General features: G+C 42.1%; 1 protein-coding gene across 2 annotated transcripts in view; it reads right to left on the bottom strand.

Moving 5' to 3' along the window:
- SEC14L1 (SEC14 like lipid binding 1) overlaps positions 1-26,365 on the bottom strand; it is a 55,699-nt gene extending 29,334 nt beyond the window's left edge. The window contains exons 1-2 of one of the 2 annotated variants that reach the window (XM_032792801.2): positions 26,273-26,365; positions 22,812-22,903 (exon numbers count right to left, since the gene is read on the bottom strand). In XM_032792801.2, the coding sequence (XP_032648692.1) occupies positions 22,812-22,874 (63 nt within the window). In that variant the 5' untranslated portion in view covers positions 22,875-22,903; positions 26,273-26,365. The remainder of the gene's footprint in view (positions 1-22,811; positions 22,904-26,272) is intronic. The other variant, XM_075071773.1, reaches the window with a different exon arrangement.
- Between the last annotated feature and the right edge of the window lie 540 nt (positions 26,366-26,905).

Raw genomic sequence — 26,905 nt, forward strand, 5'->3', positions numbered from 1 at the left:
TACAAACTTATCACCCAGTTTCCATAGTGTTTCCTCACTACCGCTGTGTACAAAGTAGGGGGCAGAAAGGGATACTGGAGGGGGGGGGGGAGGGAAGGCAGTGGGAGAGCAGGAGGGAATGCCAAACAGGTTGCAGATTCACCCTCCCACCCCACCCCACACACCATAAAGCTCTCTAAATCCAGTTTAATATTAACTTTTGGATTATCATTCCATTTAATATTTTCATATACACCTCTACCCCGATATAACAGTCCTCAGGAGACCAAAAAAAAACAACACCTCACCATGTTATAGGTGAGACCGTGTTATATCGAACTTGCTTTGCCTCCCCCACCCCATGCCTTGTTCCCTGACCACCCCCTCCAGAGACTCCCATCTCTAATCTCCCCCAGGACCCCACCTCCTACCAATTCCCTGTCCCCTGACTGCTCCGACCCCATCCACCACCACTCCGCCCCCTTACAGGCACTCACTGGCAGCGGTGGGAAGCGGAGCAGGCTGGCCCCAGTCCGCTGCACTCCGCCAGCTCCCAGCCACAGCGCTGCGCTTCCCGCAGTCAGTGAGTGCAGGGAGGTTGGGGAAAAGGATGCCCTCCCACACTCACCTGTGGCAGGAAGCGGAGGAACACGGCCCCGGCCGTGTCGCTGGGGCGCAGCTGGGGAAAGGTCCTGCCCTCACCTGCCTGGCAGGAAGTGGAGCGCCATGGCTGGGAGCTGGCAGAGTGGAGTTGGCTGGGGCTGGCTTGCTCCGCTTCCCGCCGCCAGTGAGTGTGGGGAGGTTGGGGAAAGGACACCTCCAAGCTGCTCCCAGCTCCCTGCTAATCCCCCAGGCCACTCTGCGACTGCGGGGTCCCCAAAAGTGCCCTTCCACAGCTCCTGCCCCCCAGACCCTGGGGGCGGGGGAAGCCCCTGACTGCCCTCAAGACCCTCTGCCCCTTATCGAACCCCTCGGCCCCAGCCTGGCCCGGCACCCTTAACATGCTGCTCAGAGCAGCATGTCAGAGCTTTACCACGTTGTATGCGAACCCACATTATATCGGGTCACGTTATATTGCAGTAGGGGTGTACATGCAAACAAACAGCAAAGCAATATTGTAGGACATCTAAACAAACAGGAAAATCAAAATAACCTTTTAGAATAGAAACTGTACCTTCATTGGTACACTGAACAAACTCAGCTTACCTTATTAAAGAAGGCATCAATAAAAACTCTTTTGGTATTTTATTTATAGATATTTCAATGGCAATCATTGAACTAACTGAACATTGTGATATCTGGATACATCTCAGAATACCACATATCCATTTAATTCCTTCCAAGCCTTCCATCAATGTGAAAGGATTGGTTTAAATGTTGAGTTCCAGAATTCATGGCAATAAATAGCTGGCTCATCTGTGCAGCCAACTAATGGCATAATACCAATCACCTCTTTAAAATAGAGCCTGCGAGGACAGTACCACTACTGACACAGGATTATAATTGGGATACAATTCCTTTAGGTTCCAGTTAAAGTTCTGCTTACATAATGTATTTTGACAGGTTTCAGAGTAGCAGCTGTGTTAATCTGTATCTGCAAAAAAAACAGGAGTACTTGTGGCATCTGAGAGACTAACAAATTTATTTGAGCATAAGCTTTCGTAGGCTACAGCCCACTTCATCGGATGTATTTTACCATTCTTCAGTTCACACAATAACTGCAGGTTTCACTTGCACTTAACATTGCTGTGAAGCACTCTTTTTCTATAAGAAAGATTATTGAATTCATTTAGAGTACTGGCATTTCTGTTCCTTTCTCTGGTTCAGAATTATAGCAGTTTCCAGGGTTACAGAGCAGATTACATTTTGTTCTAAATATGTCACAAAAACAGATCAAATGCAGAGAGTTAGGCATTTTAAATAACAGCTCTACTCATAGTTATACAACCTAATTCTTTTAAGCTAGCTTTCAACCCTTAAGGTGTAATGCAGTCGAATACCATATTTTATTATGTAACCACAAAGTACCATCTGGAATATGAAAATACACCTCTACCTTGATATAACGCGACCCAACAGAACACGAATTCGGATATAATGTGGTAAAGCAGTGCTCGGGGGGGGGGGGGGCACACTCCGGTGGATCAAAGCAAGTTTGATATAACAAAGTAAGATTTTTTGGCTCCCGAGGACAGCGTTATATCGAGGTAGAGGTGTACATAAAAATAAGATGGTCAAAAAAAGTAAAAATCAAGATTAAGCTGATATAGCAGTGTCTACACTTCTCTGTGCCCTTTATTGTTTTTTTAAAGCATCCTAAGAACACAATCTCTACACCAGATTAGACCACGTGTCCAACAAATGAAGTATGTAACCTCCAGGAGTGGAAAATTCTAGATGAAGTCTAAAAACTCCATATTGTATTTAACAGTTGTGCAATATTGTGCGGGGGAAGAAAGGGGGAAAGAGTATCACCTCATCACAAAAAAAAAAAAAAAAAAAAAAGAGAGAGAACCAGTACAACAGGTTCACTCTCTCAGAAGTGACAAGCTCTCTTAAGCTTTAGCATAACGATGAAACTATAATTTCTTTTGTAAATTTAATTAAAATTATTTACATTCCTATGGGATTTCCATCCACCTCCACTGAAATTAAGCACCCTTGTCACTCACCATCATGAAGGCAACAGGAAACCTATATAAACTTTCAATGAAATGGTTTTTCATGAGTTCAACAGAAATGTTTCCAAAACAAGACTTTTAAAAAGACACTACTATACATTAATAAAGTCCTAGCCTGAATGCTGAGGAGTCAGATAGTGGTGAAGTTATAGGAAACTATTTTTAAAAGTTTGAGAGATACTCACATGTTCAGATTTTAGGTCATATTTTGGAGAGAAGGGAAGTGAAATGGCATCTTATATCTCTAATAACTTTATAGGCTTTGGACCGTATACTACTTTGATCCACAAGCAGAACCCCCCCTCTGAAAGCAGCAGGGGTTCCCCCAATCCAGACACACAGCATATGACCATGTGATAAGAGCCATGATATTAAGCCAAAATATTATGCCTCAAATATGGTGTCTTACAAGAGAAAAACGCCACTTCTATTTATGCCCCCACTTCAAAAGTTTAGTTTAAATGTGCGTGAGGTGAGTTTGAGCCAATCCAGGTGTCAACAGTTTAGTTGCCACTCTTGGCAGACAAGCCAAGGACTGAAAGGGTATCAAATGAAGTATTATCTCAACAAACTACATTTATGGAGCACCTTTCAACTTTCTACCCAAGAAAATTGACTGGCATAGCTATAGCTGAATTATACACCAGCATAACTATAGCAGTGTAAATTCCCACATGTGGATATGATTCCAGAATAAAAACTACTTTTATTTCAAAATAGAGTGTCCAGATGGGGAAGTTATGCCAATATAGTTATAGTGGTATAATTATTCTGATGTAGTATGCTGCTCAATTTCCCTATATTTAAAAAAGCCCTTAAACACATAGCGGTCACTTTATTTACTGTTGAAGATGCAACTATCTTTGTGGTGAAAAAAACAGCAGCTTTTTGACAGTTTATAGCAACAATATATAATAGTCTTAGATGGGAAGCGAATACCACCTTATCCAATTTTACATTAGGGTGAATACAAGTAGGCAAAAAACAATTACATGATATGGAATTTGACCAGAATATCAGGGTTAGCATCCCATCTCTAATAGAGAGAAAAGGGATCTTTAACAATAACAGGCATGTCTCAATATTACTTCAGTTGAAAGACAGTGGTTTCTCCAAAACAGATGAGACATTTGTGGTTAAGTAAATCTGAACAGCTGCTGCCTATATAATACCCCTCTACCTCGATATATAACGTTGTCCTCGGGAGACAAAAAAAAAAATAAAAAAAAAATCTTACCACGTTATAGGTGAAACCGCGTTATACTGAACTTGCTTTAATCCACCGGAGTGTGCGGCCCCACCCCCCTGCAGCACCGCTTTACCACGTTATATCCGAATTCACGTTATATCGGGTCATATTATATCAGGGTAGCGGTGTACTTGCTTGGTGGATAGGAGTCTTCAGCCTCCAAGTCCATGAATGTTCCATCTTTACTGAATATTGACTTTCAGACCAAAAAAAGGCAGTCAGTCACTGTAGGGATCTTAGGAACACACCTGAATGCTTCAAACATACTCAAAGTGCAAATATGGAAATGTGGTTCAAACAATGTCTGTACAATACTATCCACCAGACAGAAGACTTGACCTGCCACCTTCACAAACTGTTAGATCCACATAAATTGCAATATTGTGACCCCTGTGTTGTACTTAGGTACTCAGTTCTTGTGTTCCTGGGTTCAGAGTACATCAAGCATGTGTGCATATGCGCTGGGGACAGGAGTCAGACTGAGCTGGTATAACATAACACCTCTCAAATTGCTCTCTTGTTCATCAGAGTCTCAGCTTTCATTTAAGAGAAAGAAACGTCTCTAGCTGTTACATTTGTAAAACAAAAAAAAAAAAAAAGTGAGCTGACTGTAAGGGCATGGCTACACTTGCAGATGTAGAGCACTTTGAATTAAACCAGCCTTCGGACAGCGCAGCAGGGAAAGCGCTGCAGTCTGTTCACACTGACATCTGCAAGCGCACAGGCATGGCCACATTCACAGCACTTGCAGCGACTCATTATGGTCAGCTATCCCACAGAGCACCTCTTCCCATTCTGGCGCTGTGGCTTGTGGGAAGAGGGCAGAAGGTGCGGGGCATTCTGGGTCCCGTCCCAACGCCCCGTGATGTATCGGTTTGCATTCCAGCAATCCCTGTGCTTCCGTCTACATTTGGCAGCATCTTTCAACTTTTTTTGTGCTGCTCATTCTGTTTTCCCTTTCGGTCTGTGGGAATGGAGCCCGAACTGCTGAGGAATATGCTGACAAGTCTCGCTAGCACATCACATTTGGCAGTCGAGTTACTCCTTACAATCCAAACTGACAGTGAGGATTCCGACAATGATATCAACTCGAGTAAAGCATACGACACCAGATTGCTTGTGGCATTCACGGACATGCTCACCACTGTGGAACGCTGCTTTTGGGCTTGGGAAACAAGCACTGAGTGGTGGGATCACATCATCATGCAAGTCTGGGATGACGAGCAGTGGCTGTGGAACTTTTGGATGAGAAAAGCCACTTTCATTGGGACTGTGTGATGAGCTCGCCCCCATCCTGTGGCACAAGGACAAGAGATCGAGAGGTGCCCTGACGGTGGAGAAGCAGGTGGCTATTGCAATCTGGAAGCTGGCAACTCCAGACAGCTACCGGTTGGTCGCTAACCAGTTTGGAGTGGGAAAGTCGACCACTGGAATCATGTTGATGAAAATTTGCAGGGCCATTAATCACATCCTGCTCAGAAGAAGGGTAACATGCACGACATTGTGGCGAGCTTTGCACAAATGGGTTTCCTTAACTACGGAGGGGCAATAGATGGGATGCATATTCCAATTCTGGCACCAGTCCACCTAGCTTCCCAGTATGTTAATCGGAAGGGGTATTTCTCTATGGTTCTCCAGGCACTTGTGGATCACCGTGGTTGTTTCATTGACATTAACACAGGCTGGCCTGGAAAAATGCATGATGCGCACATCTTTTGGAACACTGGCCTCTTCAGGAAGCTGCAAACCGGGACTTTTTTCCCAGACCAGAGGATCACTGTAGAGGAAGTCGAAATGCCCATTGTGATCCTTGGAGACCCCGCTTACCTGTTAATGCCATGGCTCATGAAATCCTATACAGGGAGCCTTGACAGCAGCAAGGAGTGGTTCAACAACAGGCTGAGCCAGTGCAGAATGACTGGAGTGTGCTTTTAGCCATTTAAAGGGCCGTTGGCTTTCTCTGCACAGGAAGCTAGACCTGGCTGATGACAGCATCCCCGCAGTTATATCTGCATGCTGTACCCTTCATAACATTTGTGAAGGGAAAGGTGAACAATTCACCCAGGCATGGGCCTTGGAGGTTCAGCACCTGGTGGCTGAATTTGAACGGTCAGAGAGCAGGGCTATTAGAGGGGACCAGCACGGGGCTGCAAGGATTAGGGATGCCTTGAGGGAGCAATTTGAGCAACTGAGACTAAAAGCCACCAGTAATGTCTGGTGCCCTGCACTGGAGTGAAGTGCAGTGGTTCCAATGTTAGTAGGAATCTGTGTTTGCTACGCTGACTTGCAGTGCCTGTTGCTTTTCTGGGCAAAGATAGCTTTTACTTTTTGCAACAATAAAGAATGTTTTCAAAGCCAAAAAACCCACTTACTGGAAAAAAAAATTCATTTATTGAAAAGAAACAACTGCTTGGGAAACAGAAAGGGCAAGGGGTTGGGTTGGGGAACGGTACAATCACAGATTTGCGTATGTCCTGTTATCATACTCAGCCTTCCTGTCTGGAGTGCTGTGCAATGACTGATGCACTTCAGGATGGCTATACTGCATGGTGATGGGGGTTGAGTGCAGTGGGTAAGCGTCATACTTTTCAAGGCTGGGTGGCGAAGCTACAGGTGTTGGAGGCAGTTGGTGGTGATAAGAACCCGGATGTTGGGGAAAGTGGGCTAGAGGAGACATGGGGGCACAAGGGAAAAAGTTTTGGGACAAGGGCTGGGGGCGGGCACACTAGCGCTTCACCTGCATGGCTATGAGCACCTGGATCGAGTCCACTCCATGATGCTTATCAGCTGATCCATGCTTTGCTGTCAGAGCCTCATGCTTTTGTGTCTGCAATCCACATTCTGATGGCAGACCCTCCTTTCACTCCCCCTCCACTCCTGCGCTTTTAGATTCTCGTTAAATGACTGCTGCATTACTTCATGCAGTATGTCTTCCTTGCTTCTAAGTGGCCTCTTCCTGAGTCTTTCCAGTCTCTCGGCTGGTGATAACACGGACAGCTGAGATCTCAAGGTTGCATCTGTAAAGCCAAAATGCAACACTTAACAGAGGCAGCATTGTTCACACCAGACAGAGCAATGATTGCACCGGACTTAAGGAGGGCAAGCACAGTTTACACAACAGCATAATTTGCCTGTCCCGAAGAGAGTGCACATAACCCATGGCAGCCCCAAAATGGTGAGTAAGCACAGGGTCAAGGGGGACTGATTGTTTCATGGATGTACTGTCCTCTGGGTTTCTGTGCCTTGGAGAGAGCCAACAGCTGCAGGGGGCCCCTATATTGAACACTGTCCCCACATTTTCCACAAGAGTTTGTCTTGGAAGATAGTCCACTGCTGAGGGTGACCTGGAAAGCAAGGGAAGGTCTTCTACTACAATGCGGCTTCCGCCCTGGCCCATACACAGCTTGCCTGTGTGCAGCAATGGTCCCTCTACCCTTCACGGCTCAGTGGCGTGGACATGTTAGCCTGACTGGAACAAAGACCACGGTGGCTTTCCCAAGAAACCTGTGCAAGCGCATTGCCCAAGTTCTGGCTGAGACTTTTGAAGAGATCACTGAGGCCAATTATCGCAATGTGAGAGAGCACATCAATGCCCTATTCTGCATCTAGGCATGCATGCAGCCCTAACCGTCCTCGCCAAAAGAGCCCGCACCAAATAACTTCCTTCCCAAAATAAAAGCCGCTTACCGGGAACTTCCTCTGGTGTTTATCCTTCCCCAAGCACCAACCGCCACGACTGGCTACCTTGCTCCTGGCTTGAGAGCAGCTCTTGGGTGCATGCATCTAGGGATTCAGGGGTGTTTTCCTCTGCCTCAGCACCCTTGCTCCTGCTTTTCTCCTCCTCCTGCCTTGTTGAACTGGGCTCTGAAGTGTCCATGGTGGTACTTGGAGTGGAGGTGGGGTTGCCCCCAAGTATTGTGTCCAGCTCTTTGTAGAAACAGCAGGTCGTGGGGGAAGCACCAGAGCGGCAGTTTGCCTCACGGGCTTTGAGGTAGGCATCCCACAGCTCCTTCACTTTAACCCTACACTGCAGTGAGTCCTGGTCATGGCCTCTTTCCATCATGTCCCTTGATATCTGCCCGAAGGTATTGTAATTCTTATGCCTGGAATGCAGCTGGGACTGGACAGCTTTCTCCCCCTAAGCACTGATGAGGTCCAGCACCTCGCCATTACTCCATACTGGGGATTGCCTGGCACGTGGAGGCATGGCCACCTGGAAAGATTCGCTGAGAGCACTCCACGCCTGGCTGAGCAAACAGGAAGGGGATTTTCAAAGTTCCCAGAGAATTTAAAGGGCGGGTCTGACGGTTGGTCACCTGAGGGCAGGGCAGTAGAGTTCAAACTGATGACCAGAGTGGCTAGAACAGGCATTGTGGGACACTTCTGGAGGCCAATCAGAGCACATTAACAGACCAGGGCATCCACATTGGCACTGTAGTACTCCAACAGGGGCGCATCAAACGTTATTCCACTTGCCAAGGTGGAGTACCAGGAATGCTCTAGCTATGGTGCAGTGGCGGCTCCAGGCACCAGCGTTCCAAGTGTGTGCCTGGAGCAGCAAGCTGCAGGGGGCGCCCTGCTGGTCCCTGCAACAGCGGTAGTCAGACAGCCTTCAGCAGCTTGCCTGCGGGAGGCCCGCCAGTCCCACGGATTCGGTGGCGGGTACACTGAAGCCGTGAGACTGGTGGACCTGCTGCAGGCAAGCTGCCAAAGGCTGCCGCGTGCTTGGGGCAGCAAAAAAGCTAGAGTTGCCCCTGCCGTGGAGTCAGAGTTCTCTACGTGCCTTGCCAGTGTGGACGTGTTGTGAGTTAGAGGGCAGTGGGCTCCTTTAATACGCTCTAACTCGCAAGCGTGGCTATGCCCTAAGTGATGCAAACAGGTCTACTAAGAGAGCCTGCAGAGAGCTGGAGCAGTATCTTTGGGAGTCTTGAAAAGCTGCGTTCATTTCAGTGAAGTGTTAACGCAGATGCCTTAGCAACAATAATTTAAATGCCAACCTCATTAGCAATTTTATTCCTCATGTATGAAAAAGAGGGAGGATCACAGATTTGTAGTTTATTGTGAGTGACATCTCATTTTGGTGCCACAATATTCAGGAGAGTGACACTGTTCTTCATCCTCCTCCCCAAAATCAAGAAGCCTGAGGAACCTGTGTGAGCCCATGGGCATAATCAAGTTCCATCAAGCAGGAGCCAAGTGGAGCTCAGTGAGTACATACAGTTATATTTTGAACATCTACATAATTTTTTCAGAGTGGCATCTCATTCTGAAGACTCATATAGGCAGAGCGTAATTTGTAGGCACAAGTTTGGTGAGTATACCATCCTTTCTTCCCCACAAATTCAGCCTCCAGTTGGAGATTAAATGTAGGGGTACTGAGAGATAACTGCCACAGGATGTTGTGTTAGATGTGCAATAAGTTAACAATTCTTCCTTCAGGGCTGGTAGGGAAAGCCTAATATCTCACCAAATGGGATTGGTTAGAATGGAAGGAATGGCCCCATATGCTAATTAGAAACTAAACTGGAAAAATCTGACAAAGAAGGGCACTCTTCAAAATAGAGGCCTCAGAGATGGTCTTTGCAGCTACAGTGCAACTATTATTCCACAGAGGCATAATTCATGTCCATGGTTTTACCAATATTAGACAGATATGGTTTTGTTCATTTATCTTTTGTGTTTAAAAGAGCCTGAATCTGGACTGTAGTGAATTAGAGGACAAGCTCTACTAGTTCCTTGGGGCAGGAAACTTGACTTCTGACCTTAAGGGTGGAGGATGTAATTGCTTTAGCACAAAGTTAAAAAAGAAGTTTCAAAGTCTAATCCCCAAAAAGATGTTGCAAGACAGCTGGCGTAGGACAGTAAAGGTATCGGAAGGTTTGGAGAGTGGGACACTTCGGGGTGACATAACTACGAAAAATAAATTTGAGCAGTTCTGGGGCCCTTTCAAGTTATCTGTAGTTTTGTAAGTAATGCATAAATTTTTATGCAATATAGCAATGTGTACCCTCCCCACTGTGATTTTAAACTGTAACTGTTGAATTAAAGGCTTGAAATCCATTAAGTTATTTTACTTGTCTATTTTTTTTAGTTTAAACAAAAATAATGTTGTGCATCGAATTTCTTAGCAAGATTAATGTCAGCACACTGTGGCACTGCCATCATAAAATAATAATTTGTTTACAAGGTTAGTTTTGATATTTATCTCATTCTTTTCATTAAATTGAGCTATGAGCAACATGAGTTGAGTGTTCTGTGACTTGAATCTCTATAGTCATGAAAGATTATCTTACAACTCAGCCATTATCCTACTGAGTGTCTGTTGGGGATGTATTTTTGGAAGAATCAAATACTCTGATGATCTACTGCTGCTAACTTAAGATTTTAAGTCCTTCTAAATTTGGATTTTTTAGCAAATCTGTTTGATCTGCTATGATCAGAGGCACACTTTTGGAAAGGAAGATTCTTAAAATACTTTATCTGTCCCATGTCTATTTTAAAATATATTAACTTTTGTATTACTTACTGGGACCGTACGTTAAAAGTTTAATCATTTGTTAATTTGCTTTTGTCTACTTATTAAGACAGCTACAGAGTAGGTCTCAGTTGTTCCTTTTTAGGTAAATATTAAAACCATTTAACATGGTTTGGCTCAGAGAGGTTAAGAGACTTACATTAGGCATCAGAATCAGTGGCAGAGTTGAAAACAGATCTCCTGCTCCATCTACAGTCCCTTCCCCCAGAAGAGGGCCAATGAGAGAAGAGTACAAAGTAGTAAAATGAACTGCACTCACCTTAGGTCTGAATTTAGCCCAGAGGCACATAGGCTTCTGGGTGCTATTGTCATACAAATAATTTTACATTATAAATAGTATAGTCAACCCACAGAATATATTGCCAAAGGAGATATTCAAGACAAACAGTATACTAGATTTTAAAGAGGACTAGCAAACTGACCATTAGCCCCTTTGACTGCTGCCAGAAGCTCCAGGTAGAATGCTGCTTCTTCAGCTGAATATACAAGTTAAATCCTGCTAGCCCGCTGGTTTCAATGGAATGTCAAGAGAATGCAGCACAACAGATATTGGAGGGCCAGCAAAGAAGTTAACATGCAGCTATGTAAGCTAAGATAGTGTCACAAAGGGATTCAAATCTCATGTTGCAGCAGAATGCCCATGAGAATCTAGGAAGGAATCCTAACCCATCCTTCTCCAAATATGTATTGCACTACACAAATGACTAGGCATATTATGGGATATTTATCAGGTTCCAGCTGCTGCCAAAGGCATGCCAGTAGAGTAATGATCTGATCGTGTGTAGCAACTATTATGTCCCCAAAATCTGTCACCTTCCCCATGTACAAACAGGAAATATGCCTAGCACAAAGCTTAATTGATTCAAAAGTGAAACTGTCAACATTCCTTCAACCCTTGTTGTTGTTTTTTTAAAAAAGTGAATAAAACCATAAAGATTACATAAATAAAGTTTTTTCCACACCATGCCCACCCACACTGTGGAAGTACAGATAGAGAAAGATGGGACCAATTTAGTCACACTGCAAGAACAAACAAGTTCAAAAGAAACAGTTCACATTAAATTCTGTTCCACAAGCCAATGAATTACACAGTAAAAACAGATTTCGTAAGTTAAAAAGTAATACAATTTATAAAATGGTTGACAAAATGTCCTCTGAGAAGGATACTGGCTACTGTATTCCTGAACTGGACCCAGCGCTGATGGCATTCACATTTTCCACTGAATGAAGAAAAATAAAGCACTTGGAAAAGAAAGTGCTCACGTCAGGAAACTAATCATTCCACTCCTATTGTGGCCCAAACAAATGTAAACACTGCACTGCCGTTCCCACAGTTCTGAAAGATCTGAGGCGCCATTAACACACAAGCACTTTTTTTTTATCTTACAGAATTAACAATTATTTTTACTATAACAGGAATATGATATTACAGCAGCAGCAGCAGGCAGTTCTGCAAATTACAAGCCACAGTCAAACCGAGAGGCCACTATGTTAAGGCAGGTTAGCAACTTATGTTTTCAAGCTGTTACATAACTTGATCATACGTTCTGAGACAAAACAAAACATCCCTGGGTTAAGATGGAGTTAATTACTGCTATATATTCTAAAAACTTAAGAGTAACATACACATTACAGGGATGTTGTAATCAACCAAAACCCAGGCATTAGAATGCCAAGAAATTCCAAGTTAAGGCTGCTTAAAAGAAATTTGAATCTGTTAAGGTACTGAAATGCACATTTAAGGCACCAAAACAGTCTTAATTCTAATCCAGAGTGACATCGTCCACTAACAATGCAATTATGATTAAGGTATCTTTAGTGTCTGCAGAACTGAATTTTAAAGATAGTTTTCTTATTCTCCCTCCTTCCCTCCACTTGTCACTACAGGACAGAGTTAGGGTTGTTTAGGTGTCAAAATCTCTGTAATGTTTTACACTCTTAAGTTAAGAAAATATATACTCTCAAAACTTAAACTCCAATTTATGGAAGCTTTTGCCTTGAATTCTCCTGAATTTTCTAGAATTGAAAATTCGTACATGAATACTAAACAAGAAACCCAACGAGAATGCTACCATGGGATATTTCTACTAATCTGAAGCTATGTGGTAACAACCTTAAAATTAAAAAACTTTAAGAGCAGATTCACTTTTGCATCAAAGTAGCACAGAGCACCCAGAACATACCAACCAAGCTGGGTTTACAGCTGCTTTGCCTCACTAAAAATACAAGCAGCCACATGTATTGATGAATCTGGTCCTTAATTTGCATTTGATTTACAGCATTTTGTTCAACATCTTTAACAATGATCTGGATGACGGGATTAATTGCACCCTCAGCAAGTTTGCAGATGACATAAAACTGGGGAGAGCCAGATATGCTGGAGGGTAGGGATAGGGTCCTGAGTGACCTAGACAAATTGGAGGATTGGGCAAAAAGAAATCTGATGAGGTTCAGTAAGGACAAGTGCAGAGTTCTGCACTTAGGAAGGAAGAATCCCATGCACTGCAACAAGCTGGGGACTGACTGGCTAAGCAGCATTTCTGCAGAAAAGGACCTGAGGATTACAGTGGATGAAATGGATATGAGTCAGCAGTGTGCCCTCGTTGCCAAGAAGGCCAACAGCATATTGGGCTGTATTAATAGGAGCACTGCCAGCAGATCAAGTGAAGGGATTATTCCCCTCTATTCGACACTGGTGAGGCCACACCTGGAATATTGCATCCAGTTTTGGTCCCCCCACTACAGACGGGATGTGGACAAATTGGAGAGAGGCAATGAAAATGATTAGGGGGCTGGGGCACATGACTTACAAGGAGAGGCTGAGGGAACGGGTTTAGAGAAGAGTGAGGATAGATTTGATAGCAACCTTCAACTACCTGAAGGGGGGTTCCCAAAGAGGATGGAGCTCAGCTGTTCTCAGTGGTGGCAGATGACAGAACAAGAAGCAATGATCTCAAGTTGCAGTGCGGGAGGTCTAGGTTGGATATTAGGAAACACTTTCACTAGGAGGGTGAAGCAGCACTGGAATGGTTAACCTAGGGAGGTGGTGGAATCTCCATCCTTAGAGGTTTTTAAGGCCCAGCTTGACAAAGCTTTGGCTGGGATGATTTAGTTGGTGTTGGTCTTGCTTTAAGCAGGGGATTGGACTAGATGACCTCCTGAGGTCTCTTCCAACCCTAATATTCTATGATTACAGTGTGGAGGACGGTGTGGAGATCAGTGTTTTGTGAAAACAGGGATGGAGGGAGCCCAGTCTCAGTCTCAATGTCTCTGCACTCCAAGGGCTCCCTTAAAGTCTTGCTTATGTTCCCCGTTGTGCTACCTCAGTGTGCAGTAGAGCAAAGGCAATGTTAAGAACTTCAAACATTGGTGGCCCCAAACTAGTTTGGGGCCACTGAATTAGGTAAGTTCATGGAGGACGTGTCAATCAATGGCTACAGCCAAGATGGTCAGAGACACATTCCCATCCTCTGAGAGTCACTAAACATCCAAATGCTAGAAGTGAGACTTGACAACAGGGGATGGCTTACTTGAAACTGACCATATCTGTTCATTCCCTCTGAAGCATCTGGCACTGGCCACTGTTAGAGACAGGATACTGGGCTACATAGACCATGGTTCTGACTCATTATGGCTGTTCTTATGTTCTTAGAAGAAACTAATACATAAATTTATTTGTAAATTCTCAGAAAATTCATTCTATATTCAAGACATCAATGCTGTAAATTTGGGAAGAATCGGCTTTATTTTTCCCCACACATAAAGCAGATGTGGAATTCCAGCTTTAAGGACAAAACAGAACTCAGCACTAACTATGGAGCTGCAACCAGCGCTTCCTTAATACAGTATTCAGAAAGTAAAGCTGAATTTGGATTTTGGGCCCTTCATTAAAAGTTCTTAGAGTTCCCTTCCAGCACCATAATTTCTCATTCCTCTTTCCCCTTTTCCATTACACTCTCTTCCCTTCTCCATAATCTTATATGAAGCTGGGAAGAAATGTCAAATTGTCTTCTAAGAATCCCGAAGAGCTTTATTAACATTCATTTCTTAAGCCCCGAAACACCCTTATCAGAAAGTATTTATATACATTTTACTGATAAGTAGGAAGTTAAGTAACTTTTGAGACAAACTTTGGGCAATTGAGTGGTATAGCTAGGAATAGAATCCAGTCTCTCCTCCCACTTAAAACATAGATAACATTATCTCAATTTCTTAAGACGCCTATACAGCTAAATAAATTCTAGTAATTTTCTTTTTTTTAATTTTAAACTATGTCGAATAGAGGGCTGAAATACTTCTCCCCATTCCATACACCAAATCTCAGCTCAACTATTCTGTCCTCTACAGGCTCCCATCTCCAACCGATATCAATGAAGTTTCTATGGAAATGGGAAGAGCAGAATTATCAGAGTGCCATGCAGAACAGACAAGATAAATATCACCTTTAGGTTGTATCCTACTATTTCTAAGCAATCACAAACAAGAATTTGCCAATATAGCTTTAGATAGATGCTCATGGATCTCCCTACACAAACTCCAACTGTGCACTCAGCATATTTAACAAGACATCCCAACCTTTTCCCATGAAACTTGAATGCACGTAACACTTCTAAACTGCCATCCTCAGATTAAACAACAATTGCCAAACTGCCCAGTTTATACTTTTCTAGACCACAATTACCAGATACCCTTTCGCAGGTGGAGGTCTGGAGTGCTGGGTAGGTAATCCATTGTCAAAAGCAAATCATTAAGTTTTCCCCATGAGCTTAATTCTGAATTTTTGAGCTTCTAGACACCTGCCATTTGGCTGATCAATGGATCCTGCAACCACACTTCTGACATGTTCATAATCTAAACACCTTCAGAGGACAAATATTTAGAGAGTATTTTCAGATTAAAGCAATAGCATTGAGTTTCAATGCATTTTTTCTCTTTTGCTGGTACTTCCTCCAAGTTTGGCAGGATGTTTTAGGTTTCAAAGTGCGAAAGGCTTTTTTCAAAAATACGAAAAAAACAAACCCACTCAGAATTGGGTAGAAGCAGCTGATGAACAAAGAAACTGCAGCTGTCAGCTACAATACAGTCATGTGTTTCCCCACAAAAACTGAACGCTATGGAAATAATCATGCCACGAACATGCAAACTGCAGGAAGTTAATTTTTCCCTGTGCTTAACTTAATTCATATTTTTGTAATTGCTGTTCATTCTAAACAAGTTACTAAAAAAATGCTAGTAAATTTGTTTTTAGAATGTATTTTGTCCTTTGTGAAGCAAGATACCATTAACAATGACACAAAACAACATAAGCTAAACTGGAAAAAGGCATTTTTACTCTAGAATGGGATTGTCCACTTGGAGTTATAACAGTATAATTCTACTAGCAAATTTCCCTGTGTAGTCAAGCCCATATTTTTAAATAAAAAATTACAAGAGATGGGGGTTGGGATTAAAAATAATTGGAAAAAAAATCACAAGATTATAAACTGTTTTGAATAAAAGATAAGATACATACTAAGATTCTCCTCATTGTACAAAGTTCCTGCACAGCAAGAAAAATATAATTTACTGGGGGGGAGAGGGGAAGGACTTACATTCCATTAATTTCCAATTTCATAAATGTGTTTTTTTTAAAAAAACCAAAGGACCCATATTGTATGGATTTTAAACCGACTGTTACAAATTACACCCAAGGTTACTATGACAGACTGAATAAGAGAGAAATAACCCATTCTCCAAATTCCATCTACTCTGTGCACTTGAAGTAACTTTATGTATGGCCATTTTCACAGTTTCCCTTTCATTATCAGTTAACCAGTGTCCATTGTTTCAATGGATCTTCCACACAGCAACAGGGAAAAGGAACATTAAAAAAAATTAGGAAGGCAACAAAAATTGGCACAGGATTTTGGAGCAGGTGTAGTATCCAAAGTTACTTTTCTTTATAAAATGAGTTTAAAGTAATTAGATTTCAAGTTGACTGATATTCCTTTATAATGAAAGGGATGATTTACTGACAAATCAGAAACAATTAAGAAAACTCAATACAATTCCAGATCTAGGGATTATATTTTAGTTTACCAGTCTAAAAGACTAGACAGAGTAGATATGGAGAACTTTAACAGTGAAGCGTATTTATGCTTCATGAAATTCTATCCTCTTTTGTAATTCACTCATTTTAAACTCAGAACTTTAGGGGTCAAAAGTCTTCACAGATCTGTTAAAAATAAATTAAGAAAAGCAGGCAAGTCATCTTGTCAGAAAATTCAAATGCACACATATTTACTAAAATGTTGCAAATGAACGTTGCTCCATTACTTTGTTTAGTTTCACGTGCAATGAGTTTTAAGGTACTTTGACTACTGCACTAAAATGGAGGAATTACAAAAATTTATTTATTTTTTGCTACAGCTACAATTTTTCATCAGTTAGAAAGGATTTCATCTTTAAAGAAGCACAAAATGAACTTTGATTTCTGTTTTAAGAGAAACTAAAAAATATTTTAACAGTTAATGGGAACAGTAATTTAATTCTTTAAGCTGAGTGACTGTGGAAGTAGTTTATGGACAGATTTTTCTGAAGTGGTCAGCATTGAGCACTGTCCAATGTTCTCAGTGGGAACTGATGGATACCAAGCACTTATGAAAATCTGTCCAGTCCATCTAGATGCCTAAATAGAAGCACAGTTTTTTGAAAGTCCATCTCCACTTGAAGGTGCTTAGCACTTTTGAAAAATCTAGCCCCTAATCCTCAATCCAGTTTTCTTTAAATCACAAATTCTTAAAAAATATATACTTACAACCAATATGAACACAGTATTGTATAGGTCTGATGCACACTATGTGCAGCCACCAAATTAAGACATAAATTTCATTTCTAAAATAAAATTTGTAACTGTGGATGGAACATATTTATAGACAGTGTAAGTGCAACACACTTTCATAATATTTCTAAATACTCAACATCTTTGGTGCTGAAACCTCTAATATGGATTTCATTAAAACATGGTATACACCTCCTTACCCACAAACTCATCTCTTGGAAGACTTGTTGGATATCAAAATGCAACCCTAAGAGCACCCCAATGCCTGAGGGCAAGAGGGTCCCCAGTATCTAGCAGTGACCCTCAGTTGGCTTGACCAGCTTAGAGTACCACCCTAACTCACTGTTGTCATATTTTTCAGCTCAAGTGGTCATTTCTTAACCTCGTGTGCCAAGAGTAGTATGATATATGAGGGACCCATCATTCTAATGTTGGCATTTTGAAGACTAAGCCGTGTGCGCAACAATGTGCATAACTTACATAAGAAAGTTTAACTCTTGAACTTAAAGAGCTCTACAAATACAATACCTTTTAGAACTGGCCAGCCATGCTGACAGAACAACTGTGGAGGGAAAAACTACTTTGAACAAAAGACTCATTTTTAAAGTTAGGTTTTAGTCTTTGAAGCATATTTTTATGTTTGTTTGTAACCATTTCTATCCCAATTCCTTCTATTCAATATCTTGTTTTTCCACACAACCATCTCAGTGTAGTGTTTCAAACTGAAAAGTAAAATCCTCAAAGCATCAGGCTGGTGTTGTGTACACGTCTTTAAAGGACGAGTGAACTTGACAAGGTTTTGTGAGTGCTACAGTGAGGGGCTAAGCACTGCAGAGGAGACAGTTCTGAATAGGCAGGCAGCTGGTCTTACCCTGCAAGGAGTAACCAGGCTGATGCAAACCAGGGTGAGGTCAGTGTGCTGTAAGTGGGCTGTTGGTGTGTCAGGGCTCTGAGCCAAAGCTGCACAACACAGAAGCATCCAGGATTACAAGGCAGGAGGTGACACCCTTTACTGGTCTTGGTAAACCCCAAAAGTATCACAAAGCAGCTTCTTTTACAATGTTTAAATTTATTTTGGAACTTAAACTCAAAGGAACTCTAACTCATGTCAGCCAGCCAGCATCACAGCTTATATTTTTCAGCTCAAGTGGTCATTTCTTAACCTCGTGTGCCAAGAGTAGTATGATATATGAGGGACCCATCATTCTAATGTTGGCATTTTGAAGACTAAGCTGTGTGCGCAACAATGTGCATAACTTACATAAGAAAGTTTAACTCTTGAACTTAAAGAGCTCTACAAATGAGCAGCAGCATTCTCAAAGGGTTTTGGAAGCATATTCTTCTGGCTTCTTCTTCCATCTATTTAACCTTGGTAACGCAAGAAAATGTTGAGTAAACAGTACTTTTCGCCATTTAAGCTATTTTTAGCGTTACGTAAACTGGGACATGAAAAGGAGGAGACTAACAAGGTGGTGGTGGGAAAGGGGTGGGGAGAGAGAAAAGACAGTTTGGTTTGATGAATAACCATACTGCTTTCTATTCGTGTTACTTTTCAAGAAGTTGATGTTAAATGTTCTAGTTTAACCCAAAGTTATTGTGCTAAAAGCAGAAATCTTTGGGTGAAATTCTATGGCTTGTTTTATGAAGGTCAGAACAGATCATAATGGTTATTTCTAATCTTTAAGCTATAATTTTCAGGAGTTAGCAAGGAGAAAACTTTAAAATAAAGTGACTGTAAATCTTTAAAATGATATTCTTTTAGAGCATGGTAGTGCATTTAAAGGCTAATGCAATGCATTACAATGCAAATGCAGCCAACAGAACCAGGAAATAAGAAGCTATTGGGGGGAGGGATAGCTCAGTGGTTTGAGCATTAGTCTGGATAAACCCAGGGTTGTGAGCTCAATCCTTGAGGGGGCCATTTAGGGAACTGGGGTAAAAATCTGGAGATTAGTCTTGCTTTGAGCAGGGGGTTGGACTAGATGACCTCCTGAGGTCCCTTCCAACCCTTATATTCTATGAAGAGGAGTGGGGAGGAATCAAAGATTCACCAGGGAAGCTAATTCTATTCCAATGGCTGGAGTAGTTTAGGTGGAATTTTGATGCAGTCACCCTCTATGGCCAGTCAGGACTGAGAGGATCCACAAGGTGCCTGACTTCCCCACAGCTTTAAAACTCCACCATTTCTCTTCAGAGAGCACCTGCAAGAAGAGGGGGCTGGATTTTCTCCAGGCTGAATCTATTGCTATCCCCAGATATACATCAGGGTTTCAAATGATGCTTTTTGGAATTTCCATAGAGAAGGTACGTGGGAGGGAGATATATCCCGAATACTTTTCCAATTAGAGAAATCATTCATTCCTTTTACCATGATACAATATTTGCAACCCAGTAGTTCTGGTGAGAGTTTGCCTTATCAATCCTGGGTCACTTTTCTTTCTTTGAATATGATTGTTTCAGGCCCCTCAGTAGAAGCAGCAAAATTTGCTATGGTGTATCAGAATAACGTAAAGGGGACCACGATTCTACTGTCACAGTATATAGGTATTTCTCATCACTTTCCATTATTTATAATCTAAGTTGGGGAGAATAGGAAGCGTGCAGTTTAAATGGTTCATCATGCAAAGGACATTCATTCAGTTGGCTTTAGTGGAAAAGGAAAGTTCTAAGGGGTGTCTCCATCCTAAAGCTGATATTAGGACTTGATTTAACTAGTTCCAACTAGGAGGAGAGCTGTAGGCCTTTATTGTATAGATATGTTTAGAGTCTTGGAGTGGCACTACAACTAAGACACCTTTCTACAGTCCAGTCAGGGATACAGGTACCAGTTAGCACCTCTTTCAGTCCCATCCTCCAGTCCCAACCATTCAATATGAACAGAACTTAGCTCAGTTTCATAGATGCCTTGCAAGAAAAGTCTGAGGGCTTTCAATATTCTCAAACAGCTTTCAGATATTGATGGTAAGACAGCCCTTACAATAAAGATCAAAGTTTCCATTATTTCCTCATTAAAACAATCTGCCACAGCAATAAATAGTATGCTGCCACACTGAAAAAGCTGTTCTGTTCTAGACACCGTTAATTACTTTATAGTTTTGAGGGTGTTTCTTAGTCTCTTGTGGTCAATGTCTCATGTTCTATTCACAGGGATTTAATTTTTTTTCCAAGAAGTCTCAAAAGTCTGCAAGCCTAAAAACCATATTTTTATACAGAGGTACAAAAACTGTTTCCTGAAGGGGTGCAATTTAGACTTGGCATTTACCATTATTTTGTCTGGAATGAGGAACAGTCTTGCTGCTGCATTTAAAAGAAGTTTTGTTTTGAAACAGTTGTTGAAAGTTGGATGATGAGCATGTGCAGTATGATATGTTCATTTCAGCATGAAGTGGAATATGCTGAACATTCTCACTAGCATTATTTGATCATTCAAATAACCATTGATGGTGAACGCCAAAGATTTTACCTCTGTGACAGAAACCAAGAAAATCTACAAAGAGTTTGGCTCTAACTTACAAAGAGCACTACTCACCATTTCCTGCAACAACAACCCACCTTACCTACTGACTTTACCAATTTTCCAGTGATGTTAACACATTTAAAGCCAATGATATAATAAAAAGGTACTGCAGGTGTACAAATATATTCTTAAAATGAATATATTGCAAGCAGAGTTCTTGTGATAATAACTGCCCTACGAATGAAGTTCATGTTTGAAACAAATTAAGTATACAATCACTAGTCTATATTTGAAGTCATGCAAAGCACTGTGTTCAACTCACTATTTTATATTATATGCATTCCTTGTCTATTAGTTCAGTTAGTTCTGTTTCTTTAGCTATTGTTATTTCAACTTTTTATATTATGGGATTTTCCTTCTCAAGAAAACAAAAGCTAAGATCCTGTGGCATCTAAGAGGATTTTTTTTGTTTTTAAAAAATACCAGCATGCCTCAGATACAAATGTCTCCACAAAACACAAAATAGTTTGAAAGCACAAAGCTAATTTTAACCTGGCATTTTTAATAATGTAAGCAAGGTATGATGAGAGGAACACATTTTTGCTAGTTGTTTTGACTTAAAGAGTTCCTGACAGATATGTTGGAGGGAAACAAAAATATTCCCTCAACACAATAGAAACGTGTACTTTGCAATTTGAGTTAAGGAGTTGTTACAAGAGAATTTTGGCTGAAAAATCATCTTGTATATACAACTCTAAAACAGGAACAAGCGTACTTAGTTACAAAAACACATGCAGTATTAAATATATAACTTCCGACTTTTAACAGAATATTAGAAAACGTGATGAATAGCTGTGGTATTGCTTGTAAATAGCATTACAAGGTGCTGAGCATACACTGGTACCAATCAAAATGAATCAATATATATACATGCAAAAATGAGGTCTTCAGTGGATTAAGATATGAGATAATATGCATTTTATTTAGATTTTCTTTAAACTATTCTTTTTAGGACCAAAAGAGGGAAGAAGCTGACGTGACTGCTCCTTACATCCTTTTTCTATTTCATGAGAACCTGAACAACTGTGGTTTTGACTAAGTGTATACAGAAATATCAGAGATCTACTTCTGTTATTTTTAAAGTGGGAACCTCGGTCAGGGTCACTCTTCAGTGCTGGCAGTTTTCAATTGTAAAAAAGTACACATTGATTAGTGACCATACACCTCAGGGGCTTTGTTTGGTGTTGTGATAAATGAAGGGGGGGGGGGGGGAACCTGAGGGGAAGCTCCTTTTATATGGACACCCGAGCATGCGGCGGTTCAGAGCCCTAAAAGTTCTAGCCTTCCCACTGGATCTTTTGGCCAGGTACCCATTCACTTCCTTTTACCTGTGCATAGTAGTAAAACCTTTTAACCCTTTGCAGGTAGAGCAATTAAACAAACTACTAAATTTTTTTTATAGCTACTGGCTGTTCATAAAAGGGAGCTAACCCCCCCCCCCCTTTCATTTATCACAGATGTTTTTGTTCATCTCTCTGGCCTTCCTTTATACTCATATTCCCAACCCTTCCCAATTAATTCAAAATGGAACTGCTAAGAGAATTCTTCTTGCCTACTGCTCTGGCCACATCACCCTCATCCACTGTAACTAATTTAAGCTTTTCATCCTCAGTTTCAGTGCTCTTCACAGCTCTGCCTCTAGTATCTGCTTGTCCCTATTGTGTTTCTTTGCCCCTCCAAAGATGCCAGCCTCAACAGTCCTTTCATCAGCTTCTCATACAAACACCTTTGTGCCTTCTTCCACATGCAACAGCCTAACTGACCAACATCTGCTCCTTCATACCCACCTCTGCTGCAAACTCTAAAATAAAATTTACCAAAAATTATGGCTAGGCTTTGGGGAAGAAGGTTGGGCATTTCCCTCTCCTTTCTACCACTTATATTTTGCTTGTCTTCTTAGACTATAAGTTCTTCAAGGCAAGTACTCTGTATTCTGTACAGGGCCTAGCAAAAGAAGCCCCGACCGCACTTCCGCAATACAAGTAATAATATTCAAATAAGAAAATTACAGTTTAAGAATTGATACTTACAGCCATAATTAACTCAAAGGGGTGTTTATACACTCGCACAGGGGACTGATATTTCTGCACCATGGTTTCGGATTAATAAGAACTATTCAGACCTGAAAAACAAATTTTTAAAATGTCATTGTCACATGTGGGAGGCCAGTTTTACTGTTGAATGTTGTTAGTTTACAGGAGAGATTCCTTGCCCCATCTCCTCTTTTACTGTATAGTACCTCAATCACGAAGACTGCAGTGGCAATGGAGTATTTAACACCAGCTGAAACTTTTCTGCTAAGCATATAGCTGAAGTAAATTATACTGATATGCCACCATAAAAATTCTTTGCTTGCAATTAAGTTTTGTTTTTGTTTTTTTTTTAAACACACACATGTTCTGTGATAGAAGTGCTACAGAAGTTCACAGGTTTGGGTTTGTTATTAAGAGTGTAATATGCAAATTCACTTCCCACCCTACTACAGGGTCTGAGCAACTATATATATTTAGACAGCATCTATATTTTAAGTGCTCCCAAAATGTTAAAAAAAAAAAGAGGCAGCAAATTGGTATGTTCTCATTCTACCTTTTTAGCAACATGCTGTTGGGACATTTCAAAACCACTCATTCACAACTGAGCATTACAAGTCTCATGACTATTGGCACATACTGTTAGATGCAAAAAGCTCTATCTAGATTAGTCACATAGTCCCCTCCCATTGTACAAAACCCAGAAACTCACAATTTGTAGTGTATTATTGTAATTCCCCCAACCTGACTCTCAGATTGCTGAAGGGACAATTTAAAACAATTATGATACAAGGCCCTGCATTCCATTTTCCAATAACATATAATATCCCAAAAAGTTTAAAAGATACATTATTTCAAAGGAAAAAGTATTATGTGTAAATAGGATTACAGTATCCTTCACTATTTTCAAGCATGAAAGGAATATAAGGTGTTTCTTTGCCTCTCCAAAGATGCTTGTTAATGAGGTGAGAAGGAACTATGTCTTAAGTAAACTGTGGATATGTTACTACACACATACAGACAAATTCACTGCTGGCATAAGCAGAGGCAAGTATGTCCACTTACACCAGAAATGAATATGGTCCATCAAGTTCTTTCTTGAATGCATATTAATGAAAAATACTGGCATCAGTACTTTTGGATGAAAATATTGGCTGCCATCCAGATTGAAGACATACATGCAATGTTAACTTCTTTGAACAAACAGCCATCTTTCTCATTAATACTAATATGCTCTTACAGTGTCTATATTACTTCCACAAACTCATCAATTTCAGATGAACAGCACAGTGGACAGAAGTCTCACTTAACAGAAACGTGAAGCAACAGATGCTAAAAAATAATGAGACTGAGAAAATCTGGCAAAAGATTTCTATTCAAGTGATGAATTCATTCATCTACATTTGCCCTTTGGATTTATTTTAAAATAAAATATCAGAAAGTGCAGTAATAAAGTGTTCAATTTTTAACTCACTTAAAGATTACAAATGCATTTTCAGTGTAGACCTTCAGTACTGTTTTCCATTACAGATTGGAAATTGCTACAATATATGCTTGCTTGGTTAGTTGAATTGACTCAGTATACAGATTTAAAGGAAAAGGCAACAATTATGAAGCAATGGAGACTAGACATAAAAGAGAGGTCTTCCAGACATCAGCTAGGATAGTTCTTAGTCTGCTTTTAGACAAATGAACGTGGCAGTCTCACGTACATAACAGCTCTCAAAGTAATACCTTCTTAAGTCTATGGAAAACAGTTTCTATGGTTATAGCAAGGTTTAACTAAACAATTCAAATGTATAACTCATAGCCTCTCCACTAAAGCAGCCTCAAAATACCAACGGAACTTTAACAGCCTCTTCCAAGAGTTTTTAAGTTATATGGCAAACTAACAAATATTTGGTAAGATTCTAAAGGCGAGGAATACTGGGGAGAAAAAAACACTCATCTGAAACAAGACACCTTAAAGCTATTTGACAAATGATTGAAAGCTACAAAACCTAGATAACTGTAAAGAAAATGGACAGATGGGGAAGACTACTTTTCCTCAAGAGAGACATTTAAGACAAATGTATCTCAGGTCGAAAGCATCTTTCTGGGCTTTATCAAAGCACCTTACTAGAACAAAATGTAGGTACAAATCAACAGAGATGTAAAATCTTCAAAATACAGTTGCTTTCCCAACAAACTACAAGACTCTCAAGACTAAGTTTTAGAGAAAGCTTGGAAAGATTTTCAAAGTAATAGTTTATATCTAACATTTTAGTGCTTCTGTCTACAGTGAAGAAACTCTCTGATCCCTAAAGTGAAGACAAGTATCATCATTAAATTGGGGAAGTGTCTACAGTCCCTGAGCAGAGGGAGAAAGATATGCTTTCTCCAGATATGGATCTATTCCCTCCACCCCCTTCCAAAAGTTGTGGGGAGATAGAAAACTTGGGAGAGCTGGAGCTAGATAGAGAACACTGGAGGAAAAAAAGTTGCTTCTTTATAATGCCCAATAGTGGAGGGGGGAGAAGCGAGAGAGCACCCAAAGCAGGGCATGAGAGGTAAAAAGAGAAGTACACGAACAAGTAGCAGAAGTAATCAGAGAAGACAGAGAGGGTGTGTGTGTGGGGAAAGATTGCACCCTTTGTTTCCTTCCCTTACAGACAGGTGGTGTAAGCACAAGAGAGTACCGTGAAAGCATTAGCAGACAGCAGGGAACAGGGAAGCAGAGGGGGGCTCGGGACAAGGAAGAAAACCGGGGGAAGCAGCAAATAGATTCTAAGGGAAAGTTATGAGCAGGAGGGGAGAGAAGGGGAGGGGGAAGAGCAGGAAGTCCACAGGGTGAAAGGGAGAAGGTTAAACACTACAAGGACCCAAGCAGGGGGAAGCAGTGTGAAGGGGGTAAAGAAGTAAAAAATTGGGCGGCAAGGAGGGAGGCCACCAGGAAAGGGGGCGGCTTTGGGAAAGTAAAAGGGGGTGAGCAGGGTCTGGGAAGCTGGAGGCGGCAGGGGGCACAAGTATAGCGTTACAGGGGCAGAGGTAGGGGTACAGGGTGGGGGTACCAGGGCAGGGTGGAGAGGGGCAGAGGTAGGGGCACAGGATGCAGATGGGCAGGGGTACCAGGGGAGAGGGTGGGGGCACCGGCGCTGGGGGTAAAGGGACAGAGGTAGGGGCACAGGAAGGAGAGAGTGAGGGTACCCGGGCAGGGTAGGGGAGCAGGTACAGGATGCAGGGAGAAAGGGGGCAGCGGGAGGGATGCGGGGGGTCCGCCGCCGGCCGGTTCCAGGGAGGACTCAGCGGCCGCCCGCTGTTACTAGTGACGGAGAAAGGTCGGAGCGGGGTGGACGCGTGGGGACAAGGGGAGGGGTCGGAGGGGGACACGGAGGGCGCAGGCGAAGGGATGAGGAGGAAGAGGCGGGGACAGGGGGGAGGGCGCGCGGCAGGGAAGCGGCTTTGGGGTGCCACCTACTCACCTCCTGTCACAAAGAGCGGCTGGGTTCTGGCCTCATGTCGCCTCCGAGCTCCGCCGCCGGCCGGTTCCAGGGAGGACTCAGCGGCCGCCCGCTGTTACTAGTGACGGAGAAAGGAGGGGCCTGGCCACCTGCCAACGCGTGCGCATGCGCGGCATGAGGACGCGCACAGAGCACACTCTCTTCAGTATCGCGCGTGCGCATCCTAGGCCCGTCTAGGCACAGCACGGGACTGTGTGGCGTTGCACTTTTGCGCGTGCGCGGTTGAGGAGCCAGGCGAAGTGACGATCTGGCCGGCTGTCAGATCGTGCGCATGCGCTGATATGATTGTGGGGGCACGTCTCTCACTCTTGCTCTCAAGGCCGGAGGGTGGGGGTATGTAGCACTGAGCTGTGCTACTAGACGGGAGGGGCGCTCCAGTCGTTCAGCCCCAGCCTGCCCCTGTGGAGTCCCTCCTCATAATTAGCTAGCATGTAAACACATTAGGAATAATAGCAATACAAGGGAGAGGCCCACCCCCAGCACAGACAAACTGCAGCAGGCACCTGCACTGAGACTGGGAGACCTACATACTGCAGCTCCGCAAGGGCTCCAGATGGAGCAGCAGGCTGGGGATCCTCCTAGGACAGTGGCTCT

Source organism: Chelonoidis abingdonii, chromosome 13 (genome assembly GCF_003597395.2).
Source record: "Chelonoidis abingdonii isolate Lonesome George chromosome 13, CheloAbing_2.0, whole genome shotgun sequence".
NCBI lineage: Eukaryota > Metazoa > Chordata > Testudines > Testudinidae > Chelonoidis > Chelonoidis abingdonii.